At 47.0% G+C, this 25,352-nt stretch overlaps 1 protein-coding gene across 1 annotated transcript in view; it reads left to right on the top strand.

Moving 5' to 3' along the window:
- The first annotated feature begins 249 nt into the window (after window positions 1-249).
- GPC4 (glypican 4) overlaps window positions 250-25,352 on the top strand; it is a 106,872-nt gene continuing 81,769 nt past the window's right edge. The window contains exon 1 of the mRNA XM_045996015.1: window positions 250-417. Within this exon, the coding sequence (XP_045851971.1) occupies window positions 258-417 (160 nt within the window). The 5' untranslated portion in view covers window positions 250-257. The remainder of the gene's footprint in view (window positions 418-25,352) is intronic.

The following is a 25,352-nucleotide window of genomic DNA, read 5'->3' as shown; positions in this document are numbered from 1 at the left end:
GCCGCGCACCGCCTCCACGCCCTCCGCCTCCTCCCCGCCCCCCGGCCGGGAGCCTGGCACCGGGGACCGTTGCCTGACGCGCGAGGCCCAGCTCCACTTTTCGCCCCACGTCTCCTCCCGCTGCCCTCCCAACTCCTACCCCAACTCCCTCGCCCTCTCGCTCCGCTCGCGAGTCCCCGGCCCAGCGCCGCTCGGCCTGCGCTCGCCACTCTCCCCCGGTTCCCAGAGGTGGGAGCGCGTCAGCCCCGGCCCGCACCATGGCCCGGTTCGGCTTGCCCGCGCTTCTCTGCGCCCTGGCCGTGCTCTGCACCGCGCTGCTGGCTGCCGAGCCCAAGTCGAAAAGTTGCTCGGAAGTGCGACGGCTTTACGTGTCCAAAGGCTTCAACAAGAACGATGCCCCCACGCACGAGATCAACGGTAGGTGGGGGCCCTCGGGAGGCGTGCGCGGAGGCAGGCACCCCGGGGAAGGGGCCGCGGAACCCCCGCGCGGCCGCAGGTAGCCCGGGGCGGCGGCGGGGTGGGGGAAGCCATGGGCAGGCGGGAGAGAGCGCGAGAGCGAGCCCCGGCGCAGCGCGGCCCCCCGGGACTGCGAGGCGGGGTGCGCCGCCGCCGGGCCGGGTGCCACTCCGCATCTGCTCCCGCCCCACCGCGTCTTCCCGGTCCCGGGGAGTCCCGAGGACTCTGGCCCGCAAAGTGCGTGTCACCGGCTCCGTCGCCTGTTCCGGGTCGAACTCCTTACTGGGCTCCCCGCTTTGTTGTGCGGGTGACGAGAGGCCGGGAGGGGGTGAGGGTCGCCGGTGGGGTGTTTGTGTGTGTGTGGGGGGGGGGGGGGTGGCGCAACCTACAGCGTGCCAGCTTTCCGGGGACGCCAAACGTGGAACTCCAATGGAGGTTTCATTGATGTTCTTTTAAAAACCCTCTCCCCGCCTCTCCTCTACCGCTGACGCGGATTAGGAGTTTTAGTAGCTACAGCGGCTTTAGAAGTCGCCTTTAAAAAGCAAACGACTCTCCACCCCTCCAAACCCTGAATTTTGGGAACTCTCCTGCTTTCCAGAAGGTCCTGGACGGGAAGGGTACTTCCACCCCCCCCCCCTTTCTTTTTTCTCACCTCATTTTCAGGGTTAATTGCACATTCAATTACAAACCTTTGAAAGGACTGACTACAGGAAACCTGAATCGCAGTTTGGAGATGGTTATGCAAATGGAGAAGCCTTAGCCTGTGAAAAAGTTCACCGGATTTGGGCGCTGGGGGATGCGTGGGGTATTGGTGAAAGCCCTTCTCGGAGTGCCGGGGAGGCGGCTTTTCGGCGGGCGCCCTTCGCCCCTCCCTGCGAGGCGGCGGCAGCGGCCGCGGGTCCCCTCCGTGTCGAGGTCTCTCATTTGCGGAGGGCAACTGTTGCGCGCAGCCTCGCCGGCCGCACTGGAGCCGGCGGCGGCGCAGGTAGCCCGTTCGCCCTGAGGGTTCGGAAAGAACCACGGATCTAGCTGGCGACTGGCCAGCGTAACCTAACGGAGGAGAGAGCAGTTCGAGCCCCCGGGGGGCCAAGCTTCCATTCCGAACCTTTCATGGAAGTGAGGAGAGTGTGCCTTTGCCTCGCGGTGCTGGTCACCCGGGTGGGGCGGGCAGGGGGCCGGCAGCCAGCAAAGGAAATACTGTAATTTTAACCAGGCGCTTCCAGAGGCTTAGGAAGACGTGGGGGTCATTTTTTGGAAGGGCTATTAATAACCTTGGAGATTAAGTGCAGTCATCAATTACATATAAATTACAAAGGTAATTGAGGGAAGTCGCTGGGCACTTTCCCAGTGTATTCAGCATCCGTCTAGAAATAGAAGTCAAGAAATTGCCGGAGCAGCCTAGGAGCCCGCTGCACCTTGGCAGTTATCAAATGACTCGCACACGACTGATTAGAGACTATTTGCCCTTGAGCTGCCTGTCTTTTTGGGAACTCAAGTATGTCCTCACAGCCGTACGATTTTATTGGTTGTGGAGCCCTGAAAAGCTCTCTTTCTTTCCCCTCTCCCTCCTTCCCCGCCAGAAGAAGTGAAGTGAACCAGCAGCCACTGAAGCTTGGGGGCTCCACAGGTCAGACCTGGGGTCTTTGTGCCCTGCACGGTTTGGGCCTGGGCCCAGCAGAGATGATTGGCGTGAAGGTTACAGTTGTCATTCCCACATTTTGAAGGGCTAGAGGCAGCGATGCACTTAATGGGAATGTGACAAGTTTTCATCTGCTCCTGCAAACAATATGTGCCTTTGAGAGGGACTGGAGGCATTCAGGGAGTGGGTTGTGAGATTGCCCTCCCCGCTTTCTCCAACTTGGCTCTGGGCAGGCTCCTCATGGCAGGACACCTTCGCAGCCAGCATCTCAGGAAAAAAGGAAGTTTGAAGGGTGCTCAAGGACTCTGCTAGGTGTTCCCTTTGATTGCCCTGGTGGCCAGCAAACACCTGAGCGGTATTTTTGCATGTATGTCTATCTGGATATTTCCCCCAAAGATGGGAGAGTTATTAGTGACCAGCAGCAGGAAATGGAAGCTAATGTGCTCACACCCAAAACATTTTATTCTTTTTGTCTTGTCCTTCATCTCCCTCCCAGGGCTGCTGCTTTTATTTCCCCTTTTGAATGACCTACTGGACTGCATTCTCCTGAGGAACAAAGGAAGTGCCTTTTTAGCTGGAATCCTTGGAAGACCACCAAGGACTTTAGCTCATGCAGTGCAATTTCGCACCACTTTCAACAATAACAAAAATGCATGACTGAATGGCTCAAAAATGTGGAGTGTTAGAGGCATTCATTTGAGTCTAGGACACTGTCACAACACAGACAGACCCAAGTAAATACCTTTAGATGGCCAGTAAAGAAACGGGGGGTAATCTTTACCATCACCCTGGCCTGTCCAGATGCATATACATGAGCCTTGTCTTCCCTGAGCTACGCTCAGATAATTTTGGTCATTTGGGGGAGCGTAGTCCATACGGTGACTTGTGTACAGCCCATGTCTGAATGAACTGCCAGGCACTTTCCCTGGCCAGGGGTCTGTGTCAGTGGTGATGGTGCTGGTGGAGGGGGGTGGGATGGGAATGATGATCTATTTTTTTTTTCCTATGTGAAAAGTTCAGGATGGTTTTTCAGGCAAAGGGTCATAACACCTGGCTGCCTAGCACCAGACTTAGCCCAAGTTTAAGGTTTTATTTCTGACAGCCTTGTACTTGCCTTCTAGAGCTTTGAACAGGCTTTAAGAATACTGTGTTTTTAAGGAGGCTCAGTCTTTTGAGATCATAATTAAGATAATTTTGATGTGCTCTCAAGGGTGTCAGGGAGTACATCATGCCAACAGGGCTCTGGGACCCAGGTGAGGTCCCACATTGCCTATCCGCTTGACCCCTGAACTTCCCAAACAGTGGGGAGTTCAGAAGGGATCTTGAACACAAAGGATAGGTATTTGTTCAGCTTTCAATGGGCATATCTTTTTGGAGCACTTACTATGTGCAGCATTCTGTGCTGGGCATTGTGGAGGCAACAAGAAGGGCCGGAGGGGCCTCCGGCACTAGGACCTTTCCAGGCAGCAGAGGGACAAGCCACACGTGCAGAATCCGAATGTGACATGGAGTAAGAGAAGTACCATCTAAGTGGCACAGATACGGAGTAAGGAGCGCCCACAGACTTCCAACGGAGAAAGGATTTGGGGCCAGATTACCAACTCGGTAGTGCTAGTTCACTAGTAAATTTCAAAATGTAACCATTTTCATTGTGCCTCCCTTCCATAAAGACAGGGTTAGAGGGAGGCAACCGTTGGCATTTAATTTTATTTGTAATTTTTAAAAAAAGTTTTTATTTAAGTGATGTTTACCTCCAACATGGGGCTCGAACTCACGACCCTGAGATCAAGGGTCACGTGCTCTACTGACTGAGCCAGCCAGGAGCCTCCTCAGCCATTGGGATTTTATTACTAATCTGATGTATGCCAAAATTGTCTTTAAGAGCAAGGCAGTTGGTTAGGGGTGTTCTTAAGCCTGCCATAGGTCTCTTTCAGAGGGACGTTGAAGGATACCAAGGAGAACTTTGTGCCATGGTGGTGATAGTTTTTTTTTTTTTCTTCCTGTTCCCATTCATGTTTGTGAGCAATGCACTTGCACACGTACCACACGCACAATGTATGCCTCAGAGGGTTTGGGGAATGACAAGCTATGTTAGGGTTACGTGGCAGAAGGTGTTTGTGTGTGCTGGAGAGGTAGGCATCCTTTTTGATGTAGAGTTGCTTACTCCGTGTAAGACACAACATATGTCCTCAAGATTTGCATTTCCTCTTTCCCACTTGAAGTAGGTGGGTTGGATTTTGCAGGGAACTTGTGATCTTCTATTCTGTTGGAATCTTCAGTTTGGTTCCCTTCGTTTTATTTAAGAAAGAGGGTCTAACTGAGCCCCAGGACCTGTCAGCATAGAGATCGTCCCAAGCAGTATAGGAACTACTTCCTGGACATGCTCAGAAAAAGACCTTAATAAAAAGTTCTGCCTTATGCAGCGCAATCTCTAGTTAGAACATACAAATACAAAATGTTTGATTCAGCATAATTACTATTTTCCTTTTTTATTTGACTCACATTGGGTTGCATGCAATTTCGGGATTAGCCAGAGACTAGACTGAGGAATGAAAAGGAAGTTTCTTGTTGTCTCTACAAGGGAAACAACATCGGCGTTAATCTAAATCAGTTGGAAGGGAGTGTCTGGCTCCCCAGGAACGTTAACTGTTTTACCACTGAGATTTTTCCTGCATATGTTCACAAAAAATACATTTTGGCCTCAAGGAAAAGAGCTTGCAGCTATTGGTTGCTTTCTCTGGACCTGGTCCTAAGCTAAGAGCTTTACATATTCTGTTAAAATCCGCAACAACCATACTAAGTCAGAAGTATTATTCTCTTCATCATTTTCCCCCATTTTATGAGATGAGGAGTCAGAGATTCAAAGGGATTTGGAAATAGGTTCACTGGCTCACAGCTGGTCAGTGGTAGAGGTGGGACCTGAACCCAGGTCTTTTTTGGCCCAGAATAGCGGTCCATGCATTGTTGTATAGGTCATAAGACAGAGTGCCTTCCCGAATCCCATGGAGGGCTGGCTTCAAAAATAGAAGCTACAAGAGGACCATCGAACAGCAAAAGACCATCCCAGCCCTATTCTGATGCTGTGGTAGAGAGCGGATCCAGCCCTGTGCTTTGCAGCCAAGTATTAATACCCAGACACAGACAACCTAGTGTTAACAGTAGAAGGAATATAAATTGTATTTCCTGGGCCATGGGGAGCCGGTGATGGTTTCTGGGGGCGGGGGGAGGGGAGTGTCCTTAGTGAGAACTGTTTCAGGAAGAGAACTGCTGTCCCTGCGTGTTAAGGGTCGGTGAGGCAAGGGGAATAAAGGCAGTGAGAACTGTTTTAAGTACGCAGTTCTCTTTAAAAAACGATTTATTTTAATTCCAGTAGAGCGAACATACGGTGTTCTGTTCGTTTCAGGTATGCAATATAGTGATTCAACAGAAGGATGCAGTTCTTGCCTTCCTCTCGGCTTGTTACCCTCTTATTCCATGCTGAACAGCACCAGCTTGGTTTCCTTGCCACGCAGCTTTGAATGGAGTCCTTCCTCTGAGCTTTGGTGGCTTCAAGTATCACAAATGATACTTTCATTAAGTCACCTCTGAACTCCCCTTCCTCCTAGCTCTTTGCTTGAATCAGATCGATGGTCTTCGTGCAGACTGTGTTGTGTTCTAGTTAATGGTGCGTGTGGTCACCTGTGTGCCTTATCAGCTGTAAGCAGCTGGAGGACAGAGAGGGCAGCTCCTGGTGTTTGGAGTACTAAGTGGGACAGCTCAAGGCAATATTTGGTAAATGCCTGCGGGGTGAGGGGTGGGGGATAGCATAGATCATTCTTTCGCTTTCTCTGCCAGGATCCCAGTGCCATGATGGGGTTTATGCTGCCTTGATGATAGATTGTCATCCCATGGTCTCTTGCTGTCCTGGGAGTCTTCTGGAGCTAAACATTTGAGGTGAAATAAATTTACAGTAAATCTCCATGATACGGCGGTATAGCATATAATAAATGTTTTTATTCCTTTTTTGGGGGGAGGATGGAGTGTTCCTCTTAACCACTTCTTTAAAATCCAAGTGCTACAGGAATTTTTCGACAAGATCCAGAATTGTTTTTCTCGCTGAGATCTCCTCCTCTAAGGAATAGATAACTGAGACTTCTGTGTTAGGCAATTTGGAGCGAATTTAGAAGAGTGATTTAGCACATCGGATTTGGCATGTAGAGCTGTTCAGTGCACACTGGTTACCTTTTAGAAAATAAAATCTGAAGTTTATTGTTTTTACCAAGCAGAAGGACACAGGCTTAAAGATATCAGGATATTTTATATAAGCAGACCCACTAAAGCACCCACAGGTAAGAACTAGCATTTCAATTCCACTTGGCTAAGCATCTGTTGCTTACTACAGAGAACATGAAAGTGCAGAAAATTCATGAAGCGATTCCATCCTGGAGGTAATTTGAAATGTTATATTTAAGTTCTGATGCATTTAATTCAGCAATCTGGTGGGAGAGAAAAATCAAAGCGATCCATCAGGCAGGTATTCAACTTTTGAAAAAGAAACTCTAACAAATGTTAGAAATTAGGGAAAAAATTGAATGGGAGAGGTATCCAAAAAAAAAAAAAAAAAGTCCATAACCTCCAGGAAGCCTGGAAACTATGTAAAAACATCTTATTGGAAGCCCAGATAAATGTGTGCCAGACATCAAAAAGACCAGCTGCTTGGGGGAAGAAAAAAAGAAGGCGGCATGACTAACTGGCAGAGTAAGAGAGGCTGCTTCAGGGGAAAAGGAATCTTCCACAAAATGGAAAGAGCTTTGGCCAGGGGGATAGGGGGAAGGCCACGAGGTTCGGCAGGGCAGGTACAGACTAGAAAGTGAGCTAGCCGAAAGAATTGGAGGTGCACCTTGCAAGGGGTTTGAAAGAAGGCCTAGTGACACATGAAAAAAAGGGTGGGCTGAGGGAGGCCAGCCCATCAGAGGCAAAGCAGGAAGGCTTCTTTAAGGGTAAGCCATGCCTGATGAACCTCTCCACCAGAAGACATAGTTTAGGTTTTCACGAATTATGCAATGGGATTCCAAGGCAAAGAATAGTCAGAAAACGCATTTCCTTTGGGATAGGTGTAGGAGTAGTTTTTACACAAGGAGGATGTGGTTTCCTGGCAGGGGCAGTCCTAGTTTGGCCTTGACAGATTCGATGTCTGATACCTTTGCTTGGGTTCTTTCTCCATTGTCTGAAAAATGGGAGCAGGGATTGTTGACACTGGCCACACCTTAGAATCACCTGGAAAGCTTTGAAAATCTAACGCCTGGGCACCACCCCCAGACAAATTAAATCGTACTTTCTGGCAGTGAGGCTAGGCCGTGATCATTTTTAAAAGCTCCCCAGTGGTCCCAGTGACCCAGCTCCCCAACACAGCCCTGGTTGAGAACCACTGCCCTAGATTATGTCTGAGTCCCTTCCATCTCAGATTCTACGATTCTAAATTTTCCAATGAAATTCATCATAAAGTGTTGTCTCAGAGGAGAGCTTTAATTTAGATGCAGTGTGCACTCATTTTAATTTTGGCTAACTTGGATTTAAGAGGAAGGTCTGAACTTGGAAAAAAAATATTTTTTAATCAAGATGCAAGTGACGCATAGCCTGTGATGCTTTGCTGCGGGCAGAGAAGTAAGCCTAGGCCATTGAGAGTACTTTGGAGAGAATTAGAAAGGAATCCAGTCTTGCTTGTCATTTATTAAGTGTCAGTGTGCTAGGTGATATTTCTTCCCTTTCTCTTTATTGGTAAAATAAAAAATCTCTTTATCCCTTACTTTAATGTCCTCTTTGCCATGTGTTTATTCTCTTCAAGTATCTTATCAAGAAATAGAAGTACAGTAAATCCCTAGGCTTCTGGCCGGCACAGCCATCCAGAACACAGCTGGGAATGTGGAAGTAAGCAGAAAAGCTACAGGATGGAAACAGCTGTCATAAGGCCCGTGCATTCTACTTGGAGACAAGGCCTTCGGGAATTTATCATCAGCAATCAATGATTGAGTAGCTCTTCTATCAAGAGCAAAATGCTAGGTGCTCGGGATTCAAAGAGGTTTAAAAGGAACTAAGCTTTTGAGGTGCTTGAGTTCAAATTGGGGGGGGGGGATGGTGAGAAGATAGAATGGTTATCTGCCTTCCCAGTCCCTGGCGGATGAGAAGTAGCCAGTAGTGCTGGTTGGGGAGTGGAAGGGTCATGGGGTTGCCGGGGTGGGGGGATGATTTTAGAGACAGGCAAGACTTCTGGGAGAAGTGAGAGTGAAACAGGGCAGGGACAGACCCAGGACTTGCTGATCTTGGCCGTTCCTTTCAGTCCATTGAGTGCTTCTAGGATGGGGCCAGTGGCAGAGGGAGCTCCCTAAGCCCTGGGGCACTAGGGTGTTTGGGGCAGTATTAAATCAGAGTGCTTGGTATCATTACCTAGTTAGAGAGTAGACCAGAGAAAGAGTAGGCCTATTTGAAATGCAGACTTGCCCTTGAAAGAGAGGAAGGTTCAGTTCACTTACACATTCACCCTGATAGGGCACCTCGTTTCCCAGCGCTGGATCGATAAGGAGTCCATTCTGTGTCACTTTGTCCTTTTCTTAAAAAAAAAAAAAGTTAAAGACTGTGTATTATTAATTTAGTGGCTTATTCACTTCAGAGCTTTTGGTTGGTGCTCTCCTAAGTCCTCTAGAACATCCAGGTTCCATTTGGCTCCTAACTAATGCTACTGCCTGGGGGGCTCTGCTTGGGACACAGGCATTCTGACCTGAAGTCAGAAGAGGCAAGAGCTGGTTTTTGGTTAGAGGGGACAGGTTTAAATATTTGAATATTGACTTCCCTTTTAAACATTTACCAAAGTGAGTAAATGGATAATGATAATTAGAGAAGCACTAGAAGTTACGGATAGGAGTACACACATTGCATGGTCCTTGTCTTTGACCATGTGCCTCATTTGAACCTTTAAAAAAAAAAAAAAAGCTCTTCTTTGCCCCATTGTGCCGATCTAAGGCCATGGATCTCCAGTTTCTGTCACAGGGCAGGTGTTCGAGCCACGTTTGTGGCTCGAAGATAAGTTCGAGTGAGCTTTTTGACTTCTGTGTATTTTGAATATTTTCCTATATCTCCCTTTTCAGTGAACTCATGCGAAGCTGTTTATTTTAAAATTTCTGCATTCAGTCCAGATGCCTAATAAGAAAGGGCAAAAGACCGAATCGTCTTTTCAAACCTGGAAACTGAGTGTTACTTCTTGCTGGGAGGTGGGAGCGGAGTACTTGATGTGGTTTGTTTTAATCCTGGGGGACAAATGGTTACTTCTTCTACCGTCCTTTCCTGATGTTAAGAGGAACTCCGCTGTACCTGCGGCAGTGCCTTTAGGAAAGGGAGGCTGCTTTGGCTCCTGGTCCTTGCTTCCAGCTTTCTACCGGGAGCTCACTTCCTGCCACATCCTCGGGACCGGGGCGGGGGCGGGGGGGGGGCAGCAGGCCCCTGGGCAGGCTTCGTTTCATCTAGTCTACCTCAAGGTTACCTGTCCTCACTTCATCCCAGCCATCCTTTCCATTCTAGTCCTTTCTTTCCCCAGCTACTCTCTCCCTTGACTTTTGCCAGCCTCCTTAAGCCTGGCTTCTTTCTTCTCTGCGGGGTTTCTGGGTTGCATGGAGTGCGGGCTGGAAAGTGGTGGCTTTTGGACCACAGAACTTTCCTTCATTCTCCAAAGCCTTGACGTGGGCATCCCAGCGAGCCTTAAGGCATAGGACTACTCTCTTTTCTTCCTTCAGTCGTTTCTATCCCACCACAGAGTCTGTCTCCCGTTTGCGTTTTCAGCCTGGGGTTTGGTTAGAGACTGAAACAAAGCGCCGTGTCTTTGCAGACTGCAGTGTAAAGCGTGTGGTTAACAGTTACTACTTGCCATGGTCCAGTCTGAGTGGGAGTGTCATTTTTCTTGGCAGTCACTTCACAGAAAGCCCTGCTGCTTTGGTGCCAGAATAAGCAGTCATTACATTCCTTACAATTTATAGTCAAATTATTATCTGCTATTGTTAAAATTGCCTTAATTATAGAATATTTCCCCATGCTAAGATTCTCAATTGCGAAACAAGGCAACTTTTCGCGGGTGGACTCTGAGAACCCGTGCTGCATAGTCGCTCCCCAGCCGGGATGCTGGAGGCGCTGAGGAGGAACAGTGTTTTGTGTCGATGGGGTTCCTGCAGGGGGTTCGCTTTTGACTGACTTTGAACCGAAGGCCCCCCAGTTGGCTGCTTCGTTATTGGTCGGCCTCATGTTTTCCCCAGTTGGGAGCTAATTCTTTCTTTCTCCTGCCCCTTCAGGTCCGCGGGGGCCTAGACAAACTGGGGAGAAGGCTCTGCCGGGTGGGCATTAAGCCGTGTGGCAGTCTCAGTAGATGGCCTTGGAGGGCAGACCAGGAAGTCACAGCCTTCCGAAATAAGGGCCTGGTCCGTTTTCTCGTGATCTGAGCAGAGTCAGGGTGGGAAGCGGGTTCTGTGGAGACGCTCTTGCATAAGCTCTACCTTTGGGCACCGCTTTCGGGATGCGTCCGGCACCTGGCCTCCTCTCACCACCTGGGCGGCTACTGTCCTGGCCGCCTCTGCCATCCCCTCTTCCCCTGTCCGGTCTGTCTCCGCACGTCAGCCAGTACCGTCCTTTTCTGTTAACGATGACTTAGACCATATCATCCTCTCCTCAGAGGGCCTCAGGGGGGCTCCCCTTGCCATCCAGAGGGAAAGCCAAAGCTTATGAGACCTTATGGCATCTACCCATGGCCCCCTCCCATGCCAGTCCACACTGTCTTTTCTGTCATTTCCCCCAGTACCCCCCCCCCCCCCCCCACATGCCAGCCTCTCTGTTTCTTTGCCCTTATCTTTGGCACCTAGAACACCGCTCCCACATAGCAGCATGGCTCACTCCCTCAAATGTTTTGGGGCTTTGCTTACCTATTCCATCAACTAAGAAGCCTTTCCTGATCTCTGTGTAAAGTTGACCCCCCACCCCAAACACACACACTTCCTCCCTCTCTGCTTTAGTCCTGGCAATTACAGTTGGGACAACTGTTTCCAAGGAGAAGGCCTTGGTCTTGGGAAATGATGATCAGGGTGGAGCACAGTTCAGCATTTATCCCTGTAGGGCTCTTCTCGCGTCCAGGAGTAGTACTTTGGACCCCATCAGGAGAGCCCCCACCAGACACGCGAATGGCCAGGGTCTTGTTTCTGTCATTGGGTCCCCAGGTGAACTCTGGAGTACTTGGTGAACAGAACAGGGGAGAGGGGCCAGGCTGGTAAGGCTTATGTGGAGCACTGTTCTCAGGTAATAAACCTCAGCCATCGTTTTAGGGATTGGGGTGGCATGCGCACCCCAAAATGCAGATGAGCTCTTGTGTCCTTCTTTTTCCGTCCTCGGAGTGGGCTGCAGAGGAACCATGCCAGTACTGAGAGTCCTGAAGCCTTCAGGTTTCTGGGAAAGTTTGGCGTCCATTTTTAAGCCCATAGAGATCACAGAAATATAAGATATTTTGAACGACGAGTGGCCCAAAATGAAGCCTTCTGGGCCAGCTGTGATTGCTACAGGATTCTGGTTCAGCAAATTGTGGACCAGGTGCGCCTGTCAATTGCTAGCAATATTCCTGCCCTCTCCAAGGGTGTGTCAATGGTGACCAAGCATGCAGAAGTTGCCCAGAGGGAAGGAAGGAGCCGGCTTGGGGAGCAAGTGCCCAGGGAGATAGGATTATAAGCAAATACAGCCCCAGCAGTAAATTTGGGAAGGAGCATCCCTACTGTGCACCTCAGCTCTGAGAACAGGGCTTTCTTCATTTCAAGAAAGATAGGTTTTCAGATGACTTATTATTATTATTATTATTATTATTATTATTTTTAAGTAGGCTCCAAGCTCAGCGTGGAGCCCAACTCGAGGCTTGAACTCAAAACCCTGAGATCAAGACCTGAGCTGGGATCAAGAGTCAGATGCTTAACTGACTGAGCCAGCCAGGTGCCCCTCAGATTACTTGTTTTTAAAATTGAAATATGATCAATATTTTTCAGAAGTTTATTTTTAAAATTAATCTCTGTGCCCAAAATGGGACTCGAACTCAGAACCCTGAGATCAAGAGCCTCTTGGTCAAAAGAGAAAAAAAAAAGCCACATGAGACAGCCAGTTGCCCTGTGATATTTTTCAGAAGTTTAGATTAACATGGTAAATAGGACCCTGTTTTTGTTAGTTTGTTCAGAAGCTTAGAGGCCTGATGAGGAACTGAGGCTTGGAGTGTGTATGGGCTTGACCTGGCGGGTTTACTCAGAGGGCTATGAGGAGTCATGAAATGCCAGGATTCTGTGTTTCCTGGTGACAAGCCAGTGTTTCTAGCCATCTTCTAAGTCAGACCCATCCAGTTGTGAAGGGCAGTCTGCATGGCAGTGACACAGAGAACTGACTGCGCTGTAGTAAATTGGGGGCATATGTTTATACGCAAGGGCCAAGTCCTGCTTGGACACGGAGATTAAAGTTGCCCTATTTTACTTTATTTTTTTATTTTTTCAAGTAGGCTGTATGCCCAACGTGGGGCTTGAACTCATGATGCTGTTGAGAGTTTGCTCTACCAATTGAGCCAGCCAGCTGTCCCTAAAGTTTTTATTTTTAATATTAATTAATTAATGGAAAGCACACAGGTTGAGAAGCAAAGAGAAAACATTAAAAAAAACTTTTTAAAGATGATATTTATTCATGGGGCACCTGGGTGGCTCGGTGGGTTAAGCCTCTGCCTTGGGCTCAGGTCATGATCTCAGGGTGTTGGGATCAAGCCCCACATTGGGTTCTGCTCCCCTGCTCCCCCTCCCCCCCGCCTGCCTCTCTGCCTACTTGTGATCTCTGTCAAATAAATAAATAAAATCTTTAAAAAAAAGATTTTATTCATTTGACAGCACAAGTCAGGGAGCAGCAGGCAGAGGCTTCTGCTTGCTGAGCGTGGAACCCGACATCGGACTCGATCCCAGGACTCTGGGATCATGACCTGAGCCAAAGGCAGATGCTTAACTGACTGAGCCACCCAAGTGCCACAGAGAAAGTAATTTTTTAGAATGAGGATGGGACATCTGGCAGGTTCAGTTAGTAGAGCATGTGAGTCTCGATGTCCAGGTAGTGAGTTTAAGCCCCACATTGGGCACAGAGCTTGCTTTAAAAAAAAAAAAGTCTGAAAAATAAAATTGCCCTATTTTGAATATGAATTTAAATATAATGATTATGCTCTGTGCCCTATTTAAAATACTTTGGCTTGCTCTCATTATAAGGAAAAGTTGCCTGATTAAGGCTAGAAATAAGCGTTTTGTTTTTTTTTTTCTTGTGTGATCGATCAAATGGTCTCTGTGCTATCAAGTTCTCCTGGTACGGGCTAAGATGCATGAGTTCATGATAGGGCAAGCCAGTCCTTAGCGGTCTAAACATAGCTTTAACTTTGGGGAGGAGTGATCGTCTCTGCTTCTCTTTATTTTTTTAGAAAAGATTTTATTTATTTATTTGACAGACAGGTATCACAAGTAGGCACAGAGGCAGGCCGGGGGGGGGGGGAGCAGGCTCCCTGCTGAGCAGAGAGCCTGTTGCGGGGCTCTATCCCAGGACCCTGAGACCATGACCTGAGCTTTAACCCACTGAGCCACCCAGGTGCCCCTCTGCTTTTATTTTTTAAAGCAGACACAACATGTACTGTTTTCACCAATAACCTTTTAGTGTTTCTCTTGGAGCCCTGAGATTTCCTTGGTTGCTTCTAAGCTTAAGAATGAAGTAAACCTACATGAGATTCTGGGATAGTGGGGGCTGAAGCCAAGCTTGTTCAGCCCAGCTGGGTCTCTAATAAAAAGTTTTGTTAGGGCCACCTGGGTGGCTTAGTGGATTAAGCCTCTGCCTTCAACTCAAGTCATGATCCCAGGGTCCTGGGATGGCGCCCCGCATCAGGATCTCTGCTCAGCAGGTAGCCTGCTTCCCTTCCTCTCTCTCTGCCTGCCTCTCTGCCTACTTGTGATCTCTTTCTGTCAAATAAATAAATAAAATCTTTAAAAAAAAAGTTTTGCTAAAAGCACATGAATAGCCTAGATAGAGTATTAGGAGATGTTTGACTCCCTAGAGAGAGGAAGGGAGTATTTCTGAACACTTAGGAACAACTGTTTTAATTGAAACCGATGTGTTACCAGTATATCTCTGCTTGTTAACGTAAGTCTCTAAGTTGCTTCGGTTGCGCCTGCTTCCAAGGGCAGGGGTCACTTAGTGCTTGAAAGTGATAAGTGTGCATTTCTTTTTTTTTTTTTTGAAGATTTTATGTATTTGACGGAGAGAGATATACATGGAGAGAGGGAACACAAGCAGGGGGAGTGGGAGAGGGAGAAGCAGACTCCCGCTGAGCAGGGAGCCGGATGCGGGGCTCGATCCTAGGACCCTGGGATCATGACCTGAACCCAAGGCAGCCGCTTAACGGCTGAGTCATCCAGGTGCCTCAGACAAGTGTGCATTTCTTTGTAGAGATATTGTATAATTGTAGAGGTATTGTAAAATATTAGATAGCTGAGCCCATATTCCCTTTAATTAGCCAAATGTATAGAAGGCATTTCTATAATTGACTGTATTAACAGGAGAGACTTGTGGCACGTATGCTGTTAGGATAGAGGATTTGTTTTCCTTCTTAAACTTCCCGCAGCTGTTATAGCCTCGTATTTTGCAGAAAGGGAAAACGGCCCCCAAATTGAGATGTGTTTTTAATGCGAGAGGAATGCAAGCTGATCACTAAGAATAAAGGGAAATGATTGCATTTGGCACAGTTATTAATTTCAGAAATGTCTTTGAATCTGTGCTGTATGTTTGAGCATTATGCCAATGCTTTGTGGCTTCCTGGGGTGACATTTAAGAAATGTAGATTTAGAACCTACATTTCACCAAATAGAAATTGCCTCAGGTATTAAGTATTTTTCCTAACAAAAATTGGTTGTAAAGGCATTTTTTACCATTTGCAACAGTTAATTTGATGCGTGATCAGAAAGTATGTCAAACCTTAAATTTGTATAATGTTGTGTATTTAGTAGTGCTCTTGTGGAAGAAAGTGTAACCCCCAACTGCACACAGTTTCCAAGGGCCCATTAAAATGTACTTTAAGTATTTCAATTATGATTATCATTTTTTGAAATGAAGGGAAATTTTGGTCAATTTAAATAAGGAGGAATAGCAGGGCATTTTACTCCAGATAAATGTGAAATGTTGGAAATTTCTTCAGATGCCATGTAACATAAGTGTGTTTTTTTAGTTGTATTGAATTTTGTCCACTGAAGCATTCGGTTTAGTGCGGGTGTTCCTTTTTATACAATTTATCATAAACCTGACTGGGCCTTTCTCATCTCTCTTCTCTTTCTCTCCTCATATTTGTTTCGTTTAATCAGTCAATATTGATCATCTTCCCCCATTTAACAAAAACAACCAAGAAGAGACTGGCATGATTTCATCAGCCTTCTAATTGCTTTACTAATGAAATCTGTTGGTCCTTAAACATCAAGGGTGCAGTTTTAAAAGGAGCTAGTGACCCATCCCTTCAACCATATGTCATTAATTTTTTAAAAATCTGGCAGGGCCTGACACTTTAAGAAGTTGTGTCATTTTCTTCCAAGGTTTTTGAATTTTTAATTGTGATATAAACCCTACCTACTTGAAATTATTTGATCCATATTCAACAAGATTCCTACAATCCTGGCGATGAGAGTTGTTGATAAGGGTTGTTAATTATTATCTTAGTAACCATAGATAGCATTTACTGAGCCCTCACTGTGGGTCTTTTTTGAATTCATTATGTAGATGAACCTATTTCATATAAACAGAAAAGAAAAAGACCCATGGAGGGAAGATGGAATAAAGAACTTGATAAACAAGGCCATCATTACAGGGAATGAACCATCCACACTTGACCCGTAGGCTTTGCAGTTAGCAGGCTTTGCCGTTAGCAGAGGTTAAGACATTAAGCCAGTTCTGCATTCTCTGTTTATCTGATCAAAAGAAACCTTAACAGCTCCTTAGGCGAGACATTTCCTCCTTCTTGCTAAATCTAGAAAGTATTTGTTACAGAGATTCTTAGGTCCAGCAATAAACAGTGTAAAATCAGTGTCGTCAGTGATTTCATTTCTTGTACCGTAAAAACCCCAAGAAACAACCCTTGAGAAGTCCGGTCAGGCTTTCTAGTCCACGTCACTGTCTTCGGTCTAAAGAATCAAACTCTTCTTATCTTTATTGGTAACTGCTTTCTTTTTGTGTATGAATTCATATCTCTTGATCTCTGAGTCCAAGCTCTCATGATCATGATAACAGCAAACACAGCCACCTGGAATGACCAGAAAACCAGAGTCGCACACCAGGGGAAAGGTGACCTGAACCCGCAGGCTGAAGCCACTTGAGATCTAGGAATTCAAACTGTTTGGGGGATGTGGATAGTAGTTCCTCTGCTCCTTCCGCCGTTTTTCTTTTCCTTGCCCCAGCTCTGCCCTCTGGACTTTGAACCTGGCACTGAGTTCCTGCAGTGTCTTGGCCTCCAGAGTTTATGGTTTATGGTAGGTTACGGTTTTTTCCAATTGAGAAGATGGGATGACAGCCATGACAGGGAGCAACTTCTAGATCCTTTGCTTATCGCAGTCTGTTCCCTCGCACGTGTATCCATTTGCACTTGGTTTAAAGTGTAGACCTCAAGATTGGGTGGATCTGTTCTTTTTTATTATTTTTTAAAAGATTTTATTTATTTATTTGACAGAGAGAGGGAACACAAGCAGGGAGAGTGGGAGAGGGAGAAGCAGGCTTCCTGCTGAGCAGGGAGCCCGATGCGGGGCTCGATCCCAGGACCCCGAGATCATGACCTGAGCTGAAGGCAGACGCTTAACGACTGAGCCACCCAGGCGCTCCATAGATTTATTCTTTTTAACATGATATGAAAAATGCCTCAATAGTTCTGTACAGTTACAGTTCGAATGGCTGCATAATATTCCCCAAAGTAAATCCACCATCTACAGTCCTCTATTTTGGGCTCCCCATATGGACGTTGAGATTATTTCTGGTGATTTGTAGGTGTTCATGTTTGTGTGTGTGTGGTTTCATACCGATCACAACAGCGAAGATCTTTATTCCTCCGTGGTTGGCTTCTGTTGCGAAACTTCTTGGAAGTTCAATTTTATGATGAGTTTCTTGTTTGCTTTTTGTTTTTGAACTTCCAGAAGGTGTAAAAGCATGCAACTTCCTCTTGAGCCCAAAGCCTAGGGCAGCCCAAGCCAGGTCGTTGTGCTCCAGGTCTTGCAGGGGGAGAGAAAGGGGAGGAAATCAGGTTTCACTCAGGTTGTTGGTCAGCTCTAAGAGTTCGCTTTTTCCCCAGCATTTCCCAGATGCACCCTCTCTGAGCTCTTGCCAGGAAGGAACCTGCACCTACTTTGGTTCCTAAAAATTTCATTCAGCAATATTCCCAGAAACAGCTGAAATGTTGGCCGGCGGGAGGGGATTCAACCCGAAGGTGAGTACACATTAGTTGCCTGAAAGGCAGGGCCTTTATTCTGTGGTTCTTCTTCCCTTTGCAGCAGAATTTCCCACATGTCTGTGTGTCTCCCTTTAAAAAACAAAACACAACAAAGGGGGAAAAAAAACAAACAAAACTCTTCCTAAAACATTTGTCATCTAAACAGAACTTCCTAGAAAGCAGTGTCATTGTTTCTAAGAGGAGGCGCTCGTAATAACTCTCCATTCACCCTCCTCCCACTTTTTTACAATGAAAAGATTTTATGACTATTAGTTGTGAAATGGCTTAATTCAGCTTCTTATTCTTTATGGAAAATAACTTTGCTATGCCTAATGTCTGCCTCTGGTCAAAGGGCGTTTCCTGTGTCATTGGCTTCCACGGTTTGTCTGCTCGCAGCTTTGTGATGGGTAGGGTACAGTCTCGCCTTTTAAATTGTCTGCTTCGTCTTTTATCTTTCAACAGGTCCTGGAAAGAAATCGTCCAACGGCTTCTTTCCAGTGTCAGTTTTTGAAAGATCCGTGGCTTGCTTTATTTTGACAGGTGGCTGGTGAAAGAGGTGCTTTTAAAGGGGGCAGGGTGGGGGAGGAGGGGGAAGGGGGTGGGGGGAGGGCGAGGAGCTGGTGTAGCTGCTGCTTTGGGGGCTGTCTGACAAATGGCGGGTGATTAGTATGCTCCTTTCCCTCAATGCAGCCTTGAAAGGGAGTTTGCCATTAAGGCCTGCAGTTGGAAGACAGCTGTACCCTTTTAGGACTGGCTTTTCTGCCTTTTACCGGGGGACCCTGTGCGGAAACAATGAGGACCCAGGAAAGGCGACTGGGTAAATGAATTTCCTGTAATGCACAGGAGTGATAAGTCCTTCACAACCTCAGTATCCTTATCAGGAGGCGCTGTCCCCTTGGGATTCCAGGCCAGCATGGTGTCCCACTTGGTGCCATAGACCCTGGTGTTCAGGGCCGTCTCCCAGTAGCCCTGACTTGCCTTTAGCTGTGCTCTTTTCAGTTGAGACTACCTACCAGGGATAGCCAACTGGCAAATGAGTGGCTCCTGGATGAGATAGCACTTCTTTGTTAAAAGCGAAAGCACTCCCCACCTCTTGGAACCTTTGGTTGTTGGTAGCCTCCTGAGATCGTCATAATTGTTTGTGGGACTTAATGATGTCCTAAGAATTGCAACTATGTAGGTATCCCTTTAAATCTTCCCTCCTGTGCCAGACTGCCCCCACCCCACGCCTCTCCTGAGCCATTTATGTTCAATTTACGTCTTGTTTTATGTGCACAGCACAGAATTATACAATAATAATCCAGGTGGCTTGAAGAAAGGTTGAATTTTTCTGATTCCTGTGTCCTTCCTCTGTACGCGATCAATTTTTTTTTTTTTTTTTGGGGACCGTGGACTACGGTACATTTAACAGATTAAAGCCTGTTAATAATTAAGAGCAGGATGTAGGGTGTGAGCGGAGTTAAAGAGGGAACCAGGAGAAACCACAGCAGCTATACTAGTGCATAGTAAATAAAAGGATCTGGGATCCAGGCAGTTCTTTTCCAGACCCCCTTTTCTTGTGCTCTCCCAACCCTGGCTTACCGGCGGCCTCTTGGGAAAAAATGGAATGCTCAGTGGGGGTGAATATAGGGAGTGAAATCTGTCCACATTTGCCTTTTTTGTGCTAGAACTCGGTTGCAACAATGAGTGGAAAGGGGGCCATCTGCTGAGGCCAAGAAAGCTCTCTGTCCTTGAAGGGAGGCTTGTTGCATGGTGTTTTTGAATTCACTGTAACTTCTAGAGCCCCAAAACTAAAGATGTCTCCGTCTGGTAAGTGAGGGCAGTTGATAGCAATAATAATAAAAAGGTGATTAGGGAGGGGGTTCTAGGAACTTGACAACATATATAGAGCTTTTAATTCTTTGTACTGACCTTTGCAGAAGGTCTAAGCTACTGTCTTTCCAGTTTGATGATGAATTTCAGAATTGTTACACTCTAAGCAAGCTGATTTTTGTCTTGTTTTGTTTCGCTGTTCTTTAAGTGGACACAAGCTATAACACAAGCACATAAGCATATCCCTGCCAGGAAGGAGGAAGCTTTGGGCCTGGAGCCAGGAGACCTGAGTGCTGTTCCCTGCCCTGCCACCCACCGGCTGGGTGATGGGCATTCAGGAAGTCAGCGTGTTAGGGCCCTGTTCCTGGTGTTCAGAAAATGAGGGCTTTGAACTTAGCTGGTCACTAAGATCCCGGCCAGCTCTGATACTCTGGGTTTCACTGCAAAGGCGTTGAGAGCTGATGAGGTGATCTGGAAAGATAAGAGGAGTCGAAGGAAAGCCCTTTCCTCATTGCATATGTATTCTTGAATACAATAAAACCTTGAAATGAGCAGTTCTGGGTAGCTGAGCTTTCTGAATGGTTTTTGTCTCCCTCCTTGCCGTCAGCTGTCATTCTGCACTGCTGTCAGCGTGCCTGCTTTTAGCCACTTCTGTCCCTCCTTCTTGGCTGCTTCCCTTGTGGTTTCAGAAACCATAGCATTAAGCTTGGCAGAACTCTATGCCAAGTAAGCGCACATAGGTTGTGAGGAAGGGACTCTCCTATGACTCCAGCCCTTGGACTTGGGCTGACCGGAGCCTTTGGGGGTTTATGTTTAGGCTCCAGAGGGTCACTATATCCCCATCTGTCTTAGGCTAGACATTAGTGTAGTTAACAAGCATATTTCTCCTCTGTGCTAATTAATTAAGAAGGAGAGCAGGTGGGTAAGAGTAGGCAGGGGAACAGACCCAGGAGAGGGGGCTTGGTGGGGGGAGCAGGACGCAGCCTGTCCCTGGGGCCAGCCCTCTAGCTAGACCCGCATCAGAAGACACCTCGTTTCATAAAAGAGTAAAAGAAAAAAAAAAGTTTGAGGTGAAGAGCTGGGCCAAGGAGCTCTTTGAGAAAGCTGGAGGCCCACTTTTGAAGCTTGGATTCTAAAGAGAAAGCTGGCTGGGGGGTGTGGCTCTGCCTAAAGCCAGGCGCTGGGCCCTGCAAGCTGCCCCAGCTAGTGTGTGTGTTCATGGTTTGCTTATCTGGCTGGTGCCTGGCCCTTCCCACGCAGGCTTCCCAGAGGCGGCGGAGACCCCATTCCCCTTGTCTCGGGGCGTAGGCCCGAGTGGGAATTGGAACCAAAGTCCTCTTTCTTCAGAAAGTTATAAACCACAAGGCATCAACATTCAGATACGTACCCCTATTCCAGAGTTTCTTTAAATTGCCCGTGCACGAAACCAAACTCAGATGGTCAGCCACTGTGTTCAGAATAGTCTCTCCAGCCGTCGGACCCGTCGCAGGATGGACCCACCAGCTGTGGTGCTGGCCACGTGTGTATTTTGTGGTTGCCAGAGTCGCCCTTTACTGCTCCCCCCACCCCTGATCTTCCTACCTTTCCAGTTTTATGTTCCCCTCTTCCCACACCTCGTACTCTGTCTACACGTAGCCAAGTCAGACTGCTCATTTCCAAGGACTAGCTGGGACTGTCGCCTCTTCCTGCTTCTGCCAGTGAAACACTTAGCGTGTCACACGTAGACCTTGACCTCCCATTTTCTCTGATACCCCTGAGTGGACATCTCATTCACAGCAATCTGCCGTGAATGAGTAAGTGGAGAAATGAATGGACATCAGGATAGTGAATTGTTCACTGATTCTGCAAAGATTTTATTAAACATCTTCTGTGTGCCCTGCTAAGTGTCCGGTACTTGGTATATAAAAACAAATAAGATATGTGCTGTATGTTAGCTACCAAGATTTAAATAAAAAAAATGAATAGGACAGACACGGTCTTGGTTCTCAAGGAAATAATACGTTAAATTTGAAATTTGAAAATAATACGTTTTTTACGTATTTGAAATAATACGTTAAAATTGACTGTTGGTTTTTTGTTTTTTTTTTTTAAGATTTTATTTATTCATCTGACAGATAGAGATCACAAGTAGGGAGAGAGGCAGGCAGAGAGAGAGAGAGAGAGGAGGAAGCAGGCTCCCCGCCAAGCAGAGAGCCTGACGCGGGGCTCGATCCCAGGACCCCGGGACCATGACCCGAGCGAAAGGCAGAGGCTTTAACACACCGAGCCACCCAGACTGTTGGTTTTATTGCCTCTACAGGATCGTAAGCTCCCTGAAGTTCGGTATCGTGTCTTGCTCTGCTTTATAATCCCGTTGCGCCTTGCGTACAGTGCAGGGACTCACTAAGCGTGTATTAGCTTGATCTGAAAAGTATCCATCTTCTTTCCCATGACAACAAAGGGCATACATTCCCAGAAGCCCTTTCCAAGGTGACATCCTTGGCGGAGTGCTTTGATCTTACGGTGGGGATGTTAGACTTCGAAGCACGTTCTTCCCTCCATATCGAGTGGACTGAAAACACTGAGGATTAAGACTGCTCATTGCCAGGTAGAGGCAAGGTCCTCTTCCCAGTGTGAAGCCTCAGAAGCAAGGACTTCTGCCCATTTGTGCTCCTGTATAAGTGTATATTCCAGCCTGCCACCTAACTTGTTGCACCCAGAGTTGCTAAAGTGCCTTTAGCTGCAAACCTATGTTTATCCTTTGAAAGGATCTGATGTCATCTACAAAGATGCAGGAGAGCCCAGCTGTAGAATCTTCCCAGGAAGACAGTGGCTTTTAGACCACATGTGGGTGTTGGAAGGCAGCTCCTGATCACCTAGCTCTTTTTTTTTTTTTAAAGATTTTATTTATTTGACAGACAGATCGCATAGTAGGCAGAGAGGCAGGGAGAGAGAGGAAGGGAAGTAGGCGCCCTCTGAGCAGAGAGCCCGATGCAGAGCTCGATCCCAGGACCCTGGGATCATGACTCAAGCCGAAAGCAGAGGCTTTAACCCACTGAGTCACCCAGGCGCCCCGATCACTTAGCTCTTGAGCTTGAGTCTACCATGAAGGCGATAGAACTGGGGATCATTCACACTGAGTGTAAATGGATGTTCAGAGTTAGAAAAGGGACGAGCTTACTAGGGGAACTCTGTTCACGCATTTGAGCCCTCCTGTATAGGGAACATGCAGGGCTGCAACCTCAGAAGTCTGGCGTACCATGTGATTAATAATCAACAAACATTTCAGAGTACAAATGATAAAATTAAATCCAGCTCTCATTTATAGGAAACCCTGCCTCTAGTACAAATTATAGACTTATTAGGTTTATCTGGCCGTGCCTGTCCTTTAAGTGGTGTGTAATTATTCCTAAACCTTTCAGGAAAGAATTTGAGAATAACATTTTAAACCCATAAGCCCTAATTCACTAACAAGGTGGAAATCTCATTTAGTCTTCTTGGACTCTTATTTATTTACTTGATATTCAGATATTAACTTTTATTCACCAGACTCACTTCCCATTCGCTGCTGTTTCCACTCTGGCGGTGATAAACAACAAGGAATTAATATCACTACAAAATGCTTTAGGAGGGGCCCCTGGGTGGCTTAGTCGTTAAGCGTCTGCCTTTGGCTCAGGTCACCATCCCAGGGCCCTGGAATCGAGCCCCCTTTGGGCTCCCTGCTCAGTGGGAAGCCTGCTTCTCCTTCTCCCACTCCCTCTGCTTGTGTTCCCTCTTGCTGTGTCTCTCTGTCAAATAAATAAATAAAATCTTAAAAAAAAAAGAAAAACAACCCGAAATGCTTCAGGAGAATTATTTGCAGTATATAATTGGAACCTACTGCTGTCTTTCATGCAGCAGAACTACAATAACAGGAAATACTGCGAGACCAAAGGAGAACCTTTCAGCCCACCCCCAGGATAACTGTAGGCTTTCGTCCATGAAGCCACTTGCTCTTGTGAATGGAGGCTGATGGCCTTGTGAAAGCAGGGGCCTGTCAGGATCTGGCTGATCATAAGTCAGTGTGGATTTAAGCGGCCTGTTCACTGGGGGTGCAGGGGCCCCTCCTTTATGTGCCGCACATTCCAACTTCTGCCGCCACCACCGTGCCACATTGCACAAGGAGTCCCTGGGTGAGGGGACTGGGGGCTCCTGGCTGCTGCCCCCCACCCCCCCACCGCCCGAGTATTAAGATAAACTCGGGTCTCTAATCGCCATGAGAACAAGCTTGGGGTCCCAAAGCACCGGCTAGATTAACATGTGAGTCATTTATTTTTTTTTCTGAAATCTAATTCTGCATCAAATTAGCTCTGGTCTCAAAAACAAACTAAGCAGACCAGAAACTGGACGAGGGGGGGAGTCCTTTGTACTCACAGAATAGGTACTTTTCCTTCAAGTGTGTCAGAGCGAATTAGGACTATTAATGCCTTAACAGCTCTGCCGGTTATTGAGCTGGTCCTTAAAACAAGGGAGGCAACGGGGCTCTGAATAGACAGATCTCTGACTTAATAGCCACTTCTCAGGTTGTTCTTTAGTCTCTGAGTATATGCACCTGCCTCCCATTTCCATTAATGGCATTAAGAGCTGCATATCGCGTGTAATACAGGATCATCAGGGTCTTTATTGCCGCTCTTTGAAAGGGAATAAAATCATGTCCCTTTCATTCTCTCTGAAACATTACGTGTTAAAATTAAGAGCCCTTGTGCTTTGCCCAATTACTTTCCAGATAAAGTTTCTCGATAATACGCCTCGAAGTAATTTTAATTCGAACAAGCAAATATGTATTCTTTGTGTAACCATTTTTCAATTCCATTTGTGTCCCTGCTAGAATTCCCTGAAAGAACTGCTTAGATGAAAAAAAGAAAGAAAGAAAACAACAACAAAAAAAACCCCAAGTAAAATGGACTCCAGTGTCCTCACTGTTGTGGAACAGCTTCCCCTCCCCCTGCAAGGCCCTCGCGTAGGAAAAGCTGCGGCACAAAGAACCAGCATCCGTGCCCTCAATGCAGCTGAAATCCCAGTCCTAGCCCTCTGCCAAGCTGGTATTATTTTAGAAATGTCCTTTAATTTTAGCATTAGCTTAATTATACTGGCGCATCTATAACCCATCCACAAATCAAACATTAGCTTTGGCGGGGAGGTGGACGGTGGGGCAGCTCGCAGTGTGAGGGCTTATTTTAGCTAGTACTGCAGTGCCCACCCTGGGTTAAGCCAAGGGTGGGTGGGGAGTGGTGGGGGCCGGGGTATTGCAGTATTGACCTCCTGCGCATCTTCTCCCAACTTCACAACCCCCTTGGAAGACGATTGTCATCTTCATTTTTCTGATTGGAAACCGAGCCTCAGTTTCCATGACTGTAAAACAGGATCATGCCTTCAGAGCTTATGGGGAGGCCAGGATCATATGTGAAGACACGTTCAGGGCCCTGTGAATGTGAGACGTCGCTGTTGTTAACACAGTTCCTTCTGGGCGCGCCTGGCTGGCTCAGTCTGTAGAGCCTGAGACTCTTTGATCTCAGGATTGTGAGCTCGAGCCCCACGTTGCCCACAGAGGCTATCTTGGGGGGAAGAAAAATCCAAAAACTAGTTACTTCTGTTTTGTTTATAAGTGCTTCTAAGTTGAATTCAAAACCAAAGAACTAATTCTTTTGACTGTTCCTGATGTTTAACAACTGAATTCTTGATGTTTAACAACTGAATTCCTTAGTGTTCCCTACGACCATGGCGATTATGACCAATTTTATGTTCCCTTTCCCCCGCCACCCCATAAAAATTGATGAGCAAGCATTACTGGGTCCCCCAGGTTGCGAGCAGTACTGAGTCCTCCAACTAAATGCTCTACCACCAAGGCAAGAAGACCACGTTCCCATGAGAAAGTGGTAAGCCGGAAATTGATAAGGAAGGAGTACTAGGCTCTTCGAG

This window comes from Meles meles, chromosome X (genome assembly GCF_922984935.1).
Source record: "Meles meles chromosome X, mMelMel3.1 paternal haplotype, whole genome shotgun sequence".
Lineage (NCBI taxonomy): Eukaryota > Metazoa > Chordata > Mammalia > Carnivora > Mustelidae > Meles > Meles meles.
This window is presented reverse-complemented; position numbering and strand designations above follow the sequence as displayed.